This window comes from Cariama cristata, unplaced genomic scaffold (assembly GCF_000690535.1).
Source record: "Cariama cristata isolate BGI_N322 unplaced genomic scaffold, ASM69053v1 scaffold179, whole genome shotgun sequence".
In the NCBI taxonomy this organism is placed as follows: Eukaryota; Metazoa; Chordata; class Aves; order Cariamiformes; family Cariamidae; genus Cariama; species Cariama cristata.
In genome coordinates this window covers 21,089-37,404 of record NW_009635002.1, presented here as the reverse complement: position 1 = coordinate 37,404, position 16,316 = coordinate 21,089, and the positions used below count along the sequence as shown (strand labels likewise).

General features: G+C 45.3%; 2 protein-coding genes across 6 annotated transcripts in view; both read left to right on the top strand.

The window, feature by feature from the left end:
- The window catches only part of PPFIBP1 (PTPRF interacting protein, binding protein 1 (liprin beta 1)), a 54,355-nt gene extending 46,917 nt beyond the window's left edge, over positions 1-7,438 (top strand). For 4 of the 5 annotated variants that reach the window (XM_009707326.1, XM_009707324.1, XM_009707325.1 and 1 more), the window contains 6 exons: positions 1,711-1,833; positions 2,653-2,778; positions 3,618-3,806; positions 4,365-4,544; positions 4,902-4,967; positions 5,820-6,355. In XM_009707326.1, the coding sequence (XP_009705628.1) occupies positions 1,711-1,833; positions 2,653-2,778; positions 3,618-3,806; positions 4,365-4,544; positions 4,902-4,967; positions 5,820-5,906 (771 nt within the window). In that variant the 3' untranslated portion in view covers positions 5,907-6,355. Of the gene's footprint in view, positions 1-1,710; positions 1,834-2,652; positions 2,779-3,617; positions 3,807-4,364; positions 4,545-4,901; positions 4,968-5,819 lie in introns of all 5 variants that reach the window. The other variant, XM_009707327.1, reaches the window with a different exon arrangement.
- Positions 7,439-10,943: 3,505 nt separating this feature from the next.
- REP15 (RAB15 effector protein) lies at positions 10,944-11,666 on the top strand. Its single transcript, XM_009707321.1, has one exon. It carries the CDS (start codon positions 10,944-10,946, stop codon positions 11,664-11,666), a length of 723 nt encoding a protein of 240 aa, XP_009705623.1.
- Positions 11,667-16,316: the final 4,650 nt, after the last annotated feature.

Sequence of the window (16,316 nt, the reverse complement as noted above, 5' to 3'; positions counted from 1 at the left end):
AATGCAAGTCTGGCACAGGTGACCACAGTTGCAGAGCGGGGGAGGTTTTTCTGTTGTAGCAGTCCTCTGGAGCAACAGGAGCAGCAAGCGAGCTGGGAAGTCTAGCCAGGCCTGTCACATTCTCCTCCTTACAAACTTTTCATGGCTGGGCTCCCTAAATGAGAGAAAATCTGATTATTCTGGGTTTGAAATGCTGAATTTCTGGGGCTAGACGCTGGAATGAAACCAGAGGTGGGCAAAACGCGACACCTTCTATGTTGCGTAGATTGCAAACCAGTCAGCAGGTCAGGGTGTTGGGTAGCACGAGCAGCCTTTTTTTTAAACCTGTGAGCCTCATCTAAACCTTCTGTCTCCTTCACTATTGCCCACCACATGTGTCCTGTGAGTTGAGCCCCCTTGGGTGCCAGAAGGCTCTGCCTCTCCCCTCCTCGGTGGTTTGAAGGAGCCCTGAGTACAAGAAGGAGAAGAGGGAACTTTAATGGAGCCAAAGTAAAGCTCCTACTTTGCTACTGTAGTCATGAAGGGAGGAATTAATCTCTCCTGGTTCTTGACATCTAAAAGCTACCTGTCCAGCCAAAGACAGTTATCTGCACCCTGTGGTCGGTGCAGCGAGAGGGGTGCTGTGAGGCACCATCTCATTCCTTGGCCTGGCACGAATTGTCCTGAGATGCCTGACGCTTTCCACGGACACTGGTGGGAGCCTAAACAGCCGTCTGTGCAAGCTATAAAATAAGTCCCCCATGAGATGAAAGTTTAAGTAAAAGACATTGCAAGGATCGAGCTTTTGGAGAAAGAACCAGCTGCTATTGTTAGTATCACCAATATGTGGCAGAGAGGAGCGTGGCTGTGCCTTTGCAGGCCCTTGCGATGTGTGAGAAGTGGCTCATCCCACGCTGAAAATGGTGTGGTGGAAAGGCACAGCCAGGTTGCCTTGCGGTGCCTTATGGCAGAGCCAACCTTCAGGCTGCCCGTGTGTCCAGCGTGTTCCCTTGGCACGTGTGAGGGGGAATGGGCACCCATGGCCAACCTGCCCTCCTTCCCTCGAACTGCAGCGGGAGCCTGCGCAAGGTAGGAGCTACACAGTGATGGTGAGCTGGGGCTGAGGAGACTTGAGCAGCTTGGGTGAGCCTCTGTGCAGCTTGGGTATGGCCACCCTTTCCATCGTGCCATCACTTGTGACAAGCATTTTAAAAAACATTTATCATTTGCAGTTGTGGGAGACTAACCTGACGCACCTTCGTGTTTTTATTCTTCCCTCTTTTTTTTTATTCTAACCACACAGAATTTTCGGAGTAATTTACTGTTTTCAGTTAAACTTTTAGCTGGACGTTTGTAGTACGAAAACTTTTGGCAGGATTAAATGCAAATGGGAGATGAGACTGATGCACTGTGTTTGGAAAGCTGTCCTGGCTCTAATCAAATCGCTGAGGATGTGTCATCTCACCCTCTCCGCTCGTTACCCCAGGTTTCTTGTACTAAGCTCTGTACCCTATGTGAAGAACATCACCCAGAAGCTAGTACAGTGCAACACAGGAAGCTTTTCTTTTAGGACAGATGGTTTGATGTTGATCACATGTCTCAGGTGTTAAAATCTTACCCCAGAATGTGTCAGATGTGCCATGTTAAGCCAGGGTCTGAAGCAGTCCCCTCCCGAACGGTGCTGATTCCACCAATAAGCATGTTTATTAACTCCCCCTTCCTCTTTGACAGGATGACTTGCTGTCCTTGAAAGTTGTCAGCGTCCTCCACCACCTCAGCATCAAAAGAGCCATTCAGGTTTTGAGAATAAATAATTTTGAGCCCAACTGTCTGCGCAGGAGGCCGTCTGATGAGGTACTGCTTTAAGATGAAGCTGTCAAGAAGAATCCTCTAGGGTTTTTTTCCCTGATGTTTCTTATTATTCCTGCTCTGCTCTCTCCTTCTGACTCCTCCTTCCTATTTCATTCGGTTTCATTGTCGTTTTTCTTTTTTTCTCATATTGTTCTTCTAGTCTCATGTTCTGCCATCACACCACTTTCTTTCCTCCACCTGCCATAGCCCCAGATTCATATCCCCCTTGCCAAATCTACTATTTCTCTTCCTAGCCAACAGCTGGCTGTTCTGACCTAGTCTGATGTGCTGTCTGGAACGTAAATCATCTTGAACTCAGTGCACTGTTGCCGTGAGTCTTGTGTAACTCTCTGGAAAATTGATGGCTGTGTCAAAATTTTCTGTGTAAAAGTGGTTTGGCCCTGTTACCCAATGGGAGACTGCCATCAGTTTGTTTTGGAAGCAGTGCATGCTGGAGAGGGCAATGGATGATGAAGCAACCTGGACTCTTGCATTTAGATTCACAATGCATATCCACGAGAAAAGCACGGCTCATGGAACTAGCTAAATTTTCAATTCTCCTGGTAGAAACTGCAAGTAGTTCCAGTGCACAGCAGGATAATCAAATGATGTGAAGCATAAGACAGACCTGCCCACTGTCCAGACCCATCTCCATGTTGGTATTGCTGCAAAATAACAATCCAAAAAGAGTTGTGTTTTTTTTCTCAAGTGCAAAGTGGGCTTGCATTCATTAAGGGCAGGAGAGGTTTGTTTCAGTAAAGACTGGGGCTGGGACAGCTGAGTCGGGAAGTGTCCTTAACTGCCCGTTCCGCCTGTTTACAGAATAATGTCACACCTTCTGAAGTCACCCAGTGGACCAATCATCGTGTGATGGAGTGGTTACGGTCCGTTGATCTGGCAGAGTATGCACCTAACCTGCGGGGGAGCGGTGTGCATGGGGGACTGATGGTAAGGTTTTAGGCTTGTTCCATTTTATTAAAAAAAATATGGCTGAAAATCGCTAGAACAAAGTTCTGACATTATCTTTGCTGCACACACCTTATCTTCTTACTCTGCTTAATAAGAAGTCGCTATCAAAATTTATTACCCTATAGTTTAAAGGACGTGAATGTCGTGGGCAGCAATGGGTTTGATTATCTGTATTCCCCTCACAATTTAATTTAGGTATGGCATTCTCCACCTTCTGTCCTGCAATGCTGTACACTGCTATCATGCTGTTAAACAGCCACTGTCTTCCTTCCTAGACCTGGATATGTTTTTATTTTGTGAGGAAGGCTTGTTACTTTTGTAAAATTTATGATTTCAATGTCAAACCAGTATTGTTTTTAGTTGCTCTAGCATCAGATACTCCAGACAAGAGACTCATACTTGCAGAAGTTTGTTGTGGTGATTAAGAGGCATATCCTGCTCCAAACATTTTATGTCTGTTTATTTTCCATCATTCCTCTGGCTATGTTTTCCAGAATTAAAGAGGATGGTGGGTAAACATTTTGTGGCAGCTTCACACGTTACGTGAGTTAAGGGTGGATTTATCTGTTGCTTTCTTCTTACCTGCCAATTTGTTTCTATTTGTAACTCAAGAGGGAAAGCCCGGAGGTAGCATTTTATGAACCCTTTAACTAGTTGACTCTCTTTTCTCCCTCTTTGTTGTATGTTTCCTCTAAAATACAAACAAAAACCCCAAAGCAACCTTAGGAAGAGACCAAGATAGGTGTGCCTGTTGATGTCCTTGAGACCTCATCAGACAGTACTGGGTTCAACTGGGTTCTCTGTGATTTGATTACTAGGTTTTGGAGCCTCGTTTCAATGTAGAAACCATGGCACAGTTGCTGAACATCCCACCAAACAAGACGCTACTGAGACGGCACTTGGCAACTCATTTCAACCTCCTCGTTGGGCAGGAGGCCCAGCAGCAGAAACGCGAAGCCATGGAGTCCCCAGACTATGTTCTCTTAACAGCAACTGCCAAAGTAAAGGTAGGTCACTTGTTCTGGGTTGGTGTGTAAGCTTCCAGGCAGACATTTAGATCTCCAGTGTGCTGATTTTATCCGTGTTTGGAGGGCAGTTCAGTAAGGTCTGAGAAGAGGGGCTGTCTGCTAACAAAAGAAGCATGAGAGCAGGTCTCAGCAGATCTGGATTTGACACTTGGGTCTACCATGAACGCACCACATCTCAGCCTCTCATATGCACAACAAAGAGGTAGCACTCTTGTGTGTTGTGCTTCTGTCAGTACTATGAGGTGTTTGGGAGGGAGACTGTCTCTTACTGTTACATGCTCATGATTTAATGCAGCGGGATTCTGATCTCATTTGGGATCCTCTAAATAATGTTGTTTTAACAATGGTAGAATGAGGGGATGCATCATGTTCTTACGGATGCAGTTATTCGTGAAAGACAGCTATTCAGAAGATCTTTCTTCAGGAGAGCAGTGGGGTTTTGACCCTTTATCATTGAAACACGAGTGCAAGAGTAAGAGATCTGTTAATGCTTTGCTGATTCTCTAACTCCTTGTCAATTTTGTTTTCATTTGTAAGCCAAAGAAACTTGCCTTCAGCAATTTTGGAAGCCTGAGGAAGAAGAAGCAAGATGATGTGGAAGAGTATGTGTGTCCTATGGAGCTGGGGCGGGCATCTGGGAGTGGGTCGAAGAAGGGTTTTAAGCCTGGCCTGGATATCCGAGTATATGACGATGATGATTTGGACAGGCTGGAGCAGGTAAGCCAGTTCTAGCATTTTGGAGTCCTTGACTGTGCCATCAGGTTTGGTGAAAAACCTTCATTTTCACAGGGAAGCTTTCATTTTTCTGTGGCCCCTGAAGATCCTGACTTCTTGCAGTCGCACAACATTACTAACAAAAGTGTCTCTCGGCGCAGGGAGGTTCAAGCTGTGAATGCAGCGCCTTTAGGACCTACTCTGGCATAATGGTCCTCTCCCGACAGGGCACGCTCCTCCCTTGCTTTGACCATGTTGGGTGTAATCAAGCAGTTATATTATGTGCTGCACTTAATTGTCACACTCATGGTATACAATGAATTTATTATTGATTCATTATTCTTTATCTATTTTTTGTAGATGGAAGATTCAGAAGGGACAGTGAGGCAAATAGGAGTGTTTTCTGAAGGCATCAACAACTTGACAGTAAGATTTAAAAGTGGGGTCTGTGGGAAAAGATCTCTATTTCCGTAAGATGGGTATAAACCCCTTGGCAGTCACTAGTATTAAATAGCTAAATATATGTAGCTAAAATGCTATTTAATACTAGCGACTGCTAAGGGGTTTATACCCATCTTACAGAAACAACGATGCTAATTAATACAAATACACTAAGTACAACTTTTCTTTGCTATTACTGGCTTTGCCAAGCAGCTGAGTTTTGTAGTTTTGGGGGCAGTTGCCTTGATCGATTTCAGTGCATAGGGGGAGCTAGTTTTTGGACAGAGTGAAGCGCCACTGGTCTCTGAGGGCTAAAGTATATATAAAATACTCTGCAAATTATGGGTATAGTGAAGCCTTATCAGAACTAGGGGTCAGTTGAGGTCCTTTGTTTTTTGTACAGGGACAGAGGGGCAAAGAAAAGCTAGCAGTTCAGGAAGATTCTTGCCCATCCTGGCAGGGAGGTTCCCCAGCTGGAAGTGGTGACCCGTGGTCTCCAGCTCTCCTTGCTAACTCCCCACCCTCTGAGGAGGACAGAGGATGCGGCAGCTGGCTCTAGGCCAGCGGGTTGCCCTTGGGCGGTGAGTTGCCAGCTGAGGATCACGGCGTGTTTTCTGGGTGGAAGCCCAGCCACAGCCTGCGCTCCCCAAGCCATTTGGGCTGGCAGCGAGCTGGTTTTTCACCAGCATGAGTGGAAAAATACCCTCAGCAGAACGAAGCAGTGGCTGGTAGGGCTGACAGCCGTGTTTGCTGCTGGGCACAGGACTGGACCATCCCAAGTGCCTCATTTCAGTTGTGAGGCTCTGAACCTTGACTCTTCCCTCCTTTCCTTTCTAGCACATGTTGAAAGAAGATGAAATGTTTAAAGACTTTGCGACTCGCTCTCCTAGCACCAGTATAACAGATGAGGACTCCAACGTGTGACAGTAACCACCAGGCACTGACAAAGGCTCGCTTTCCTGTGTGCAAGAAACGTCATCATTATACATGATGAGCAGCAGACCATGTACGTTACATTGCTCTTGCTTCTGTTTGTTAGAAGTAACATTGAGGGGTGGAGAATTTTAAAAAAAAGAGAAGGAGAAAAAAAAAGGTGCCTACTCTAAAATTGCCATAAGAAACACCCAGACACTGGTGAATGGTAATTGTTTTTACTATATTTAATGTACAAACTGGTGATATGTTTCAGAGTGTTGCATTTAAATTTACGTGGTATGATAGTGCTCCTTTTGCTTATTCACAGCCTCAGATAATCCTTTACACTGTTTCAAAATAACAGAAGGTGTTAGGTAGAAGTATTGTTTCTGTAGATATCGTGCATCAACTTTCTGTAGGCTCTCAGCTAAAAAAAGACGTTACTGCTGTTTTTCGAGTGCATTTGTTCAGCACAAATACCAGTTCTGCCCTTTCTATGGTATCCAATGTAGGATTTTAGTCATTCACGCCCTGCATAAACTCCCTGGTAGCTCTTGACTGTTGCTTTTATTTTTATACTGTTTTATAAAAAAAAAAAGAAAAAGAAAAAAGAAGTATATGAAGTAGATATAAAAGCAAAAATTTAAATTTTGTGAGGTAGAGTGATGGAAAGTTCAAGGTATGGGGGAAGGGGAGAGGGTTGTAAAACAATTATGCCAGTTTGCATACCAGCTGGTTACTGGAAAAGGCAGGCTGACCTTTGGAACTGTTTGCTTTCATTGCTTTTTACTAAGTGCACAGTTTAATGATCTTCCATTTGGGATGAAACAATTATAAAGCATCTTTCTTCTAGCAGTGACTCCTATGGAAACTGCACGTTTTAAAACATCTTTCTTGTTCCCAGCAGCAGTAGTTACAACATTCAAACAAGGTTATTAACACTTCTGTGACTTAAAAAATTTCCTAAAGTTGAGGGTACTCCCTGCATATGGAAGGGATATTTCTGTGCTGTGACTAACATAAAGATGGTGTAGTTGCAAAATAAAATTGAAGTTATATAGAGAAATGTATAGGAAATATATTATTTCATAATATTAAATGTAAGGTGGGACTTTTCCTCCAAAATTGAAATATCAAACATATTGCTCATCATTTTACCTTCTTAAAGCAGAGCTCCTCTGCTTTTTGAAGATCATCACATTTTAAAAATCCTAACTAACCAGTGGATATCTTTTGTCAGACTTTCGGTATGGCGAGGTGTCCTAGCCAAAGCAAACAAACAAAAAAAAAGTAACTCTGTTTTTTACAGTGGTCATTCATATGATGTTGAACGTTGCATGTATTTTAGCACAATGGCATGAAGCTTCTTTGCTTTGTAAAGGCAAAAAAAAGTACAGCTGGAATTGTTCCTTGCGGTAGTGTGTTGCTTTACCAAGCGTTTGTCACTCGTTTCGTTGTTCTCCTTGCTGGAAGTGAGACCGTTTCCAACATGTTACTGGTGTGCTGCGAGGGATACTAGATTTGCGCTGACTTTGTGGGTATTCCTGCAAAACTATTTACAAAGCTAGGAAAGGAAGAAAGGTTCTTTCAGGGGCTTTCAGATACTGGACTAGATTGGAGATATATTCTAGCATTATATTGTATTATATTGTAACCTGATAAGCTATTACCAGCCTGGTTCTTTGAAGGATGTGCAGCGTAGGCTACTATTTATGTACCAAGATGAAAAATTTGATGTGGACCGTTTTTGTTATATAGTATCAAGTGCTGCCATTTTCTCTTGAATAACTGGAGCCAGGTAAACAATCCACAATATATACATAAAGTAGTTGGTGCTGCTTACCGTTTGTCTACAAACAGATCACAACTGATGCTTTATTCGGTATTCCTGACTAATTCCTGTCTGCAAATAATTTGCTGTCTGTTGTTTATTCCTCGGCAGTCTTGAGGGTGTTTGAGCTATTTTGTTTGAGCAGAAATACTGCATTGTGTAATGCCTGCAGTCAGCTTTAGGGTGCAGGTGCTTGGGATGTGAATTCAGGGCTCACTTTCTGTGAATACTCTGCAATATGGTTATTATTTACATGTAAGTTGAGCTTAAGACCCTGCTCTCCTAAATGCTGCAGAAGTACTGGGAAGATGTGGTGCAGGCTCCTGAGCAAAAGTATTCCTCCAGATTCGCTCGCACTAGATGCTGGCTAGTCAACATGACTGGATAGTCACAGGAGGAAAAAAAGGGAGGCTAGTGACACAATATTATGTGCTGAAATAGGCACAAACAAATACTCTCCGATTTCTCTTCAGTCCAGTGCTATTAGCAAGTGTATCAACAACTGCAGATGATGGTTTATTTAAGTCCAGTGTAAGTAGCATTCTGCTTCAGACAACCCCTTCCTGCATTCACCGGTTGGAAGCCAGGTCATCCCTTCGAATCAGCTGTCATCTGAACCTTGGTTATTTTATGGGGGTGCAATATAAAAGCAAGTGATAAAGTCAGGAAGTTTAACTGCGCATGTGCACACAATTGCTACCGTTGGGGTATTTTAATTTGTGCGTGTTTGAAGAGGGCAACATAACTACTGTGTATTGCCATGTAAAATCCAATAAAGTCTGTGGAAAATGCCAACTGTTTCTGGAAGCTGGTTCGTTTTTAATGTATCCTCTTTTTTTTTCCTTTTTATTTTCCTAGGAAGCTCGTTTTGTTCTATTTAAAAGACAAAGGAGGTAGAAGGGGCACAATCACACATTTTTTTGTGGACTCATCAGTTCATTTGTTGGTAGTGCCTGCAGAAGGACTCAGCTAACAGCTAAGAAATCAACTACCCCAAGTCTTTTTACTTATTTCTGGGATCCACATTTGAACCATCTTGGGTTGTTTGGTATGGTGTAATGAGAAAGCGCTTCCCTGTTGCTCGGTGTCTGCTGCTCGGGGAGTCCTCACGGGGTGCTGAAGGAAGGACCAGCTCTGGCCCTCCTTGCTGTAAAGGGCAACCGTCTCTCTGGTCCCAGGTGTCATTCCCCTCCCCGTGCCCTCACAGCCCCCAGCAGTTACAGGAGCTCCAGCTACTTTGCCAACAGAAGTTGAGCTTCCCTAAGCTACATTTTGTTGCTGGAGGGTGCAGGTACAAATGAGGATCAATGTTTTGCCCAGTGTAGCCCAGACAATGGACCAGAAAGTGCAGAAGCCCTCTCTTGTGAACTACATTTCTGTGGTTTTGTTCATCAGCTTAATGTTTCAGTGGGATCACTGAGGATAAACATGTTGAAACCTGGAGTATAATAAACTTCTGTTGTCTGTTTGTTTACAGTGATGAGGAAGGATAGATGTGTATTCATCAAGAGCCTATGGAGATTAAACCCAGCTTTTTTCTGTTTGCTTAAACTACATATATGCTTAGGAATGGAGAAGTAATCCAGAATAACCTCTGGAATGACTCTTCTGATTCCTGTCCACTAGGTATTGTTGCATCCTGCCTTTCCCTTTAGGAGAGAAGTTGCACTTACCCTACCTGCATGCTTTTTATACCTTGCACTGCTTTGTTGTTATGAATGTTTAGTGTGTACTTTATGCTTCACCTAAGTATTTTGGCATTTTCATTTGCAGCAAGAGGTTTTCCTACTGAACCTCTTTATCCTGAGTTGGGAGGAAGAAGATAGTGCTTTGAGGCAGCTAAGAAGCGAAACTTTCTGAGTTGCCTGCAGATTTGGAGCAGTGGTCAGCAAGGAAAGAGAGACAGTATTAGGTGCTGGGGAACCCTTGAATAAAAAGGAAATTGGTGTTACGGTCAGAGATAACAGGAGAAGCAGCAACATGCTCCCTAATCATAGTTGTGAGAAGGTAATGAAGGAATGGAGGTGGGCCCATGACACATTTGAAGACTTCTGGAAGAAAAGATAGTAAGTAGGATATGATCTGTTTCTTGGAGAGAGGGCCACAAGGGCCGCAGCAGGACTGACAAGCCCGTGCACCTGAGAAGGTGTTTCCCTGGGGTGGCAGGAGCACAGGAACATCTGTAGGCAGGAGAGAGAGATCAAATGAAGATGTTTTGAGCAATGAGAGTAAAGAGGGCAGAGAAAGACAAATCCTCGACCTTTTTTTTCTCCACTCATTCAGAATGAAGAGGAGGAGGATTCAGCAGGACAGAGCTTGTTTCTTGAGAATCGTGGTGAGATCCTGGGCCAGTGAAGGGACTGTAGTGGTGCATGTGGCACCAGCAACATCCAGAGCTGAGCTAGGGCTGGCTCCTGCTGCGGCAGTAGCATACGTTCCAGCTTTCACAGCTAGGAAGACTGGATTTTGTAAGGTTAGGAAACTTGTTTATTTGTAGCTGTATTTGTTAGTCATGCATGGTGGTGCATTGACTGCCCAAGCTTCCCTGAGATAATCCAGTTACAGGCAGCAACAGCTTGAGCTTCTCAGTGGAGCCAAAAGTCCAGCTGGGTCTGTGTCCATTGCTATGGCACAGTTAATGCCACTGACAGCAGCAGCAGTTAATACTGGGGTACAGGCAATGGCCCATCAAAAAAGACCACCGTGTCATTTCAAGCACCCTGTAGAGGTCTTCAGGTTTGGATGCACACCCTTCTCTGGGTAATTAAAAGAAAAAGGTTGTTTCATGTCCAGGAAACACCCAGTGTCAATAAAATGGCTTCTCTGTAATAGACTAGAAAGGAGATCAAAGGAGATAAGATCAGACTGGAATGAGATAGCATCAGCTTAAAAAGCTGGTGCCAGAATTAACAATAAGGAAAACAAGCACGGATGAATCCAGTAGGTGTGAAAGTTACTGGGCCTGTTGGGCTGGTTGCTGCTCAGTCAGCTGTGGAGAAACACCCAGGAGAAAGCCTGTCTGCCCTGGGGGACGGCATCCTGCTCGCAGAGCTCAACTCTGCCGCTGCCATGATCTTCATCTGGAAGGCAGCAGGTAACCGTGTGCGTACTCAATAGGTCCAGCTGAGCCCAGCACCTACAGAGCCTTCGCTGGAAAAGGCAGGGACTTCCCTGAGGCAGTCTGCATCTGGAAACGACCTCCTCCTGCACAGAAAATGGGCCAGAAGGTCTCACACGAGGACAACCAGGAGAACAAGGCTGAAACTCTAGTCATCTGTGAAGTCTTCAGCCAAGGCGTAGTCCATGCATCTCAAAGGCTGAAGGACTATCTTGGTTTTGTGGATCCTCAGAGCAAATTCCAGCCAGCCACAAACACGCTGAGCGAGATATTTTTGGTCAACTTCATCAGCTTCTGCATGGAAAAGGGAGTGCAGGAACGTATCGTGACCAGCAAAATGACCAAACAGCAGTCCTCCCTGTTTGGGGTGGACTGGATCTGGACTCTGTCTGGAGCTGACAAGCAAATCAAACTTCAGATCGCTGTGCAGGCTTTACAGCTGGTTGAGCTTTTCCGTAGCGAAGGCGGCCCCGCCGAGGCGGTGGAGGACTGCTGTCGGGAAGCTGTGCTGGCAGACGAGCGCTTCCAGAACAGGAGCAGGTTTGAGAAGCTGTCGGAGTTCTGCCGCTTGGTGGGACGGGACTGCCTGGGCTTGTTCATCGTGTTCGGTGTGCCAGGGAAGCCCAAGGACATCCGAGGAGTCATGCTGGACAGCATTGCCAAGGAGGAGCAAAGATGCTGCCCGTTGGGAAGAAATGCGCTACGGCAATTTGTCACCAGTACTGACAGCTTCCTACCCACAAAAGACATGTTGGAAAACTGCCTCGGTGCAAAAAACGGACCGAAGGAGGTGGGCAATGTGTACATAAACTTCCTGTAAACTGCTGGTTAACAGCAGTGGCTCTCCACGCCGGCACCAGAGGCTGAGTGGGGCGCAGCTCTGCCTCTCCCACTTTTCTCGCACGCCATTCCCTCCACCCCACTATTTCCCACCTTCCCCCTCCGCCCATTGCATTCCCTTAGATCCTGCAGAAGCCAGGCTGAGTCAGCCTCTCCAGGTTTTAAAACAACAGGACGTACCTGCCAGAAAAATGTGTTTATAGAAGGCACATCATTTTTGCAGAACATTTTGTTCACCAGACATTAAGTCTTGGCTGGAGCTGATGAAAGCATTATCGCCCCAAGCCTTTGGGAGGTCGTGGTAGGTTTGACTCACAGCCATTGTTTACTGTGTGGCAGATTTTTTTTTCTGTAATAAAGAAAATGTACTGGTGCTGGTCGGAATATTTGCATTGAGCGTGAAGGACAATATCAGGGCTTAAAAACACGGCTTTGGAGGAGTGAGCGGGTTCCCAACTAAGAGGAAGAGCCCTTCCCTGTGACAGAAATGGGCTCTATGAGAAACCTGCCCTCATCTGCCCCTTAAAAGAAGATCAGTGCCAGGCTACGGAGGGCCTCAGAGCTGGGACCAACATGCAGGGGCAGGGTTGGTTCCAGCTGAAAGCCAGTTCTTGCGGAGCGGCTGTGTCAGGTCAAGGTGTGGCAAAAGGCTGTGGCAGGTGTTAAAGCAAGCTTGGGGAAAAATCCACCAGTGGGGACAAAAACTTGGCCCTGGAGATGTTGGTGGGAGTTTTTGCTTTTCATGGCAGCAGGGGCAGCTCCTGACCACTCGTGGCAGAGAGCAGAAGTCTGGAGGAGGCAAAATTATTTCACTTTGAATTTATTTTCAGTAGCTTAGCAGCTGATTTCATTTATGGACTGATTTAGTCCATTTCCCTCAGCTTTTAGTGGACAAAACGAGACTTTTGGGTTGCACAATTGTAATTACTTTCTTTCAGCCACTGTTAACCAGTAAAGGAAGACCTGATCTGTTTTCAAACTGGTAAGCTCACTTTTTTTATAGCTATCTGAATAGTTTTGTCAGTGCGAAACTCCTCTGCCTGTAGCTTTCTTATAATTCATTTTATTTAACAGAATAAAAATAACTTCAGAAGATCATTCATGTTTTACTAGTTACTATATTTGAGTTATACGATGGGGGAGCTGCAACAGCTGAGAAGGCAAGGCTCTTATTTACACAGCCATTAAAAAAGGGTACGAGGAAGCCACAGCATCAGCGCCAGACGTGTTTGCAGCTCTCCGTAGCATAGGTGCGAAGGCTGAAAGGTGAACTGAAATGAAAACAAACACAGAGAGAACCTGACATTTTTGCCGAGTCACAAATGCAGGTGGGTATGGAGAAGGGAGGCCTTTCACTTTTGAAACCGTTTGTTGAGCTACAGTTGTTTTTTAAAGAGCTGGGATCTTTTTTTTTTTTGTGGGTAGCAGGGTTTGGTGGGACAGAGGGGATGGATCTGGTGTTTTACACAGAAAACAGGTGTAGCTATAGGGGTATGTGCAGAGAGTGAGGACTCTATGCCCATTCAGGAGGGTTGGAGTTTTTTGGTTTGGGTTTGGTTTTTTTTTTCTTTTGCCTGTTTAAGGTAACAGCATAAACAATGCTGCAGCATGATTGATTGGTTTATAAAGGACGACCAGAAAAGCTTTAATTTTGCATTAAATTGGTGTCTTTCTTAGTTATAACTAGTGTGTGTCTCTTAAGCTGTTCAGGTCTGTAGGAATGCTGTCACTCTGAAAACTGGTTGAGCTTTTTCCTTTGGATGTTTTGCATGCTTTTTTGGTGTTGGAAGGGGAAAAAATCAAAATGTCTGGAGTATATAGAGGTTGAACTAGGGAAGTTACACACTGGGGCAGTTGCTGGTTGATTCATGTCCTCCAAAGTGGCTTCGGTACCTCAGCAATGTCACGCAGGCTTGGCGTTTATTCTGGGAGCCGGGTTACATCGCCCAGGCTGTGCCCCGCTCTTCGCCTGGCTGCCGTGTGGGTTTTAGCTCAGGAACCCGGGCCCTCGGCAACGGTGGGAACTGGCCAAGGCTCTGCACTACGGCCAGTAACGGTGAGGATGCACAATGTAGGATTGAACAATGCAGATTTGACCGTGTTCATTTATTCAGCCAAGCTGGAGTCTCGGCTCAGGTGACTCGCAGCCGTACCACGCACTTTGGTAACTCCACGTACTGATTTACCAGGTAAGGCGCTGACTTCAGACAGCTTAATCCCATAGTAATTTGTGTAATAAGGTTAGTAAAAACAAAAAGTGAAGGGCTTGGGTTGTGGGTTGTGTTGTAGGTTTGTTTTTTTTCTTTTGGACATCATTTGCTAATGTATAGTTTAGTATAATGTATAGTTTAGTATAATGTATAGTTTAGTATAATGTATAGTTTAGTATAATGTATAGTTTAGTATAATGTATAGTTTATACTGTGGTTGAGCTGGAGAACTCACAAAAGAGTAGCTCAGTAAGCTTAGCCAGGTGGGTCTTGATAACAAAAAAAACCAGCAGAACACCTCACCCCACCCTTCATAAAGAAACTTTAATTTAGGAAGCATGATAAGCTTATCACAGGATACAGATATCCACCCTGGGCCCACCAGAAGTTTCTGACTCAAGCAGAGATGACCTGGGCCCTTGGTGCCAGTGCTTTATACCTCCAGGAGGGTGTCTGGCATGCCCCCTCCCGCCTCTGCTCCCCTGTTGCTGAAGCAGCGGCGTGGTCTGCGTACCCCAAGCTGTACGCTACACGGACACGGCCTGGCAGGGGCCTTCATCCACAGCTGTCCTATCCCTCAGCCACACCATCATGCACACCAGTGCACCTCTCCTGCCCTTCCTCCCTGGGTGATCCATCACCAAGGCACCCCTACTGTCTCTTCCATCTCCCACACCCTGGGAGGATAAAAACCTCCGCTCCCTGCTGTACAGACATTTCCCTTTCACTGCTGCCAGGACTCTTGTTTCTACGGTTGGTGCAGTACAGGACGCTGCGTCATAGCACCCACCACAAGCAAGCAGTTGCAACAGGGATGATTTGGTTGGGTAGAAGCTATAGCAAATGCTGCAACAACCTCCCATTGCTGGGAGCCAGGCTCAGGCCAGGCAGAGGCGAACAGCCAATGCAGCTGTCTTGTGACTGCTGTGTTGGGCGTGCTGCATGCTGACTGTGGCTGATCTGTTTAAAAACAGGGTCCTGTTCTGGTAATTCAAACTGTGGGGTGGCAGGCAGGGCATGGTCCCCAGGAGCGCTAAGCAAATGCTACCACTCCCCCTTATGGTGTTCAAGCATGGAAAGTTGCAGACGCCTGCTGCCCCAAAGAAGTTACAAGGGCGCCTGGCTGCTGCACTGGCTTTGCCCAAGCAACGCTCCTTTCCTTCCTGTTCACTTAGGCAGGATCAAGAGGAGAAAAGCTCGGACAAGGACGTTGTTCCTGAGCCTCCAGGACGAGGCTCCTCTCTGTAAACCAAGTTATTTTTACCAGAAACTTTCGGAGGATACTACTAAACCCCTGAGGCCATGTGTATATCCTTACCTGTCATACAGTGCCTTGAAAGATAAAAGCAGACAGAGCCGACCCCCCCCCGCCACGGTCCCAAGACAGCTGGGAGGCCAGGACTTGCTTAGGGCAAGGGGTCACTTCACCACGAGTGTCGCAGGGCACAGCTCAGCAGATGCACAGCTGGAACCGCTGCCGCACCACAAGAAGTGCAGGCTCAAGACCCAGCTGCAGGAGCGAGCTGAAGGAACAGCTCATTTCTTACCTCCTTCCTCTCAGAGCCTCTGTTACAACAGTGTGCAAACCTGCCTTCGCTGTTCCTGGGGGGGACACCTGCCTTTGCACAGCGGTAAGTGAAGGGGACCCACCCTTGGTAAAGCCCAAGCAGCAGCAGCCCTTTCCATCCTGCTTTTCTCAGGAAACTTTCCACAAAATGCCTTTCATGCAGGAGGTTCACATTTCCCCAGCTGTTTTGTAACACAGAAGTTAGTAGTACTCGGCCTGTCCTGTCAGAAAACTGGAGGAATACTCATATTTTCTGTAAATACAGATGAATTGGCTCAAAGGAAAAAAAAGTAATCATATGTAAAAACAACTTTTATCACTGACTTGTTTAATGCTATTAAGTACAGGACCATGAAGCAAAAGGGACTGTGACACAGTTTTGTTTCAGTAGATTATGTAAGATCCCTCCTTTTATTTAATAAAAGAGCCTCATGTTCACAAGGAAGATGTACAAAATAAAGGTAAAGAGAGGAGATTAGAGCAATAGGGAGAAAAATACGAGAGCATTTACTCCTTGACTCAGCCTCCAAATACAGCAGTTTTCACCAAACTCAAAAGAGATGAGCACCTGGGTAAACAAATCTAACAGGCTTGCTTTTTTTTTTTGAACCTTCACTTTTATAGAGCATCTTACAATTATACTCTGTCTCTTATGAGGTTGAAGATGATGTGCACAGTAACACACAAGGTGAGTCACCTGCAAGATACTTTATTTCTTACACAGATGTGAAAAGAGCCAGTAATTGAATAAGCAGAGTAAGTAATATAAAATAGTTGATGCGTAACCAGCTAGTTATTTTTTTACAAGAAATCCTCATTAAATACAATAATGAAAAAAACTATGCAAATTCCA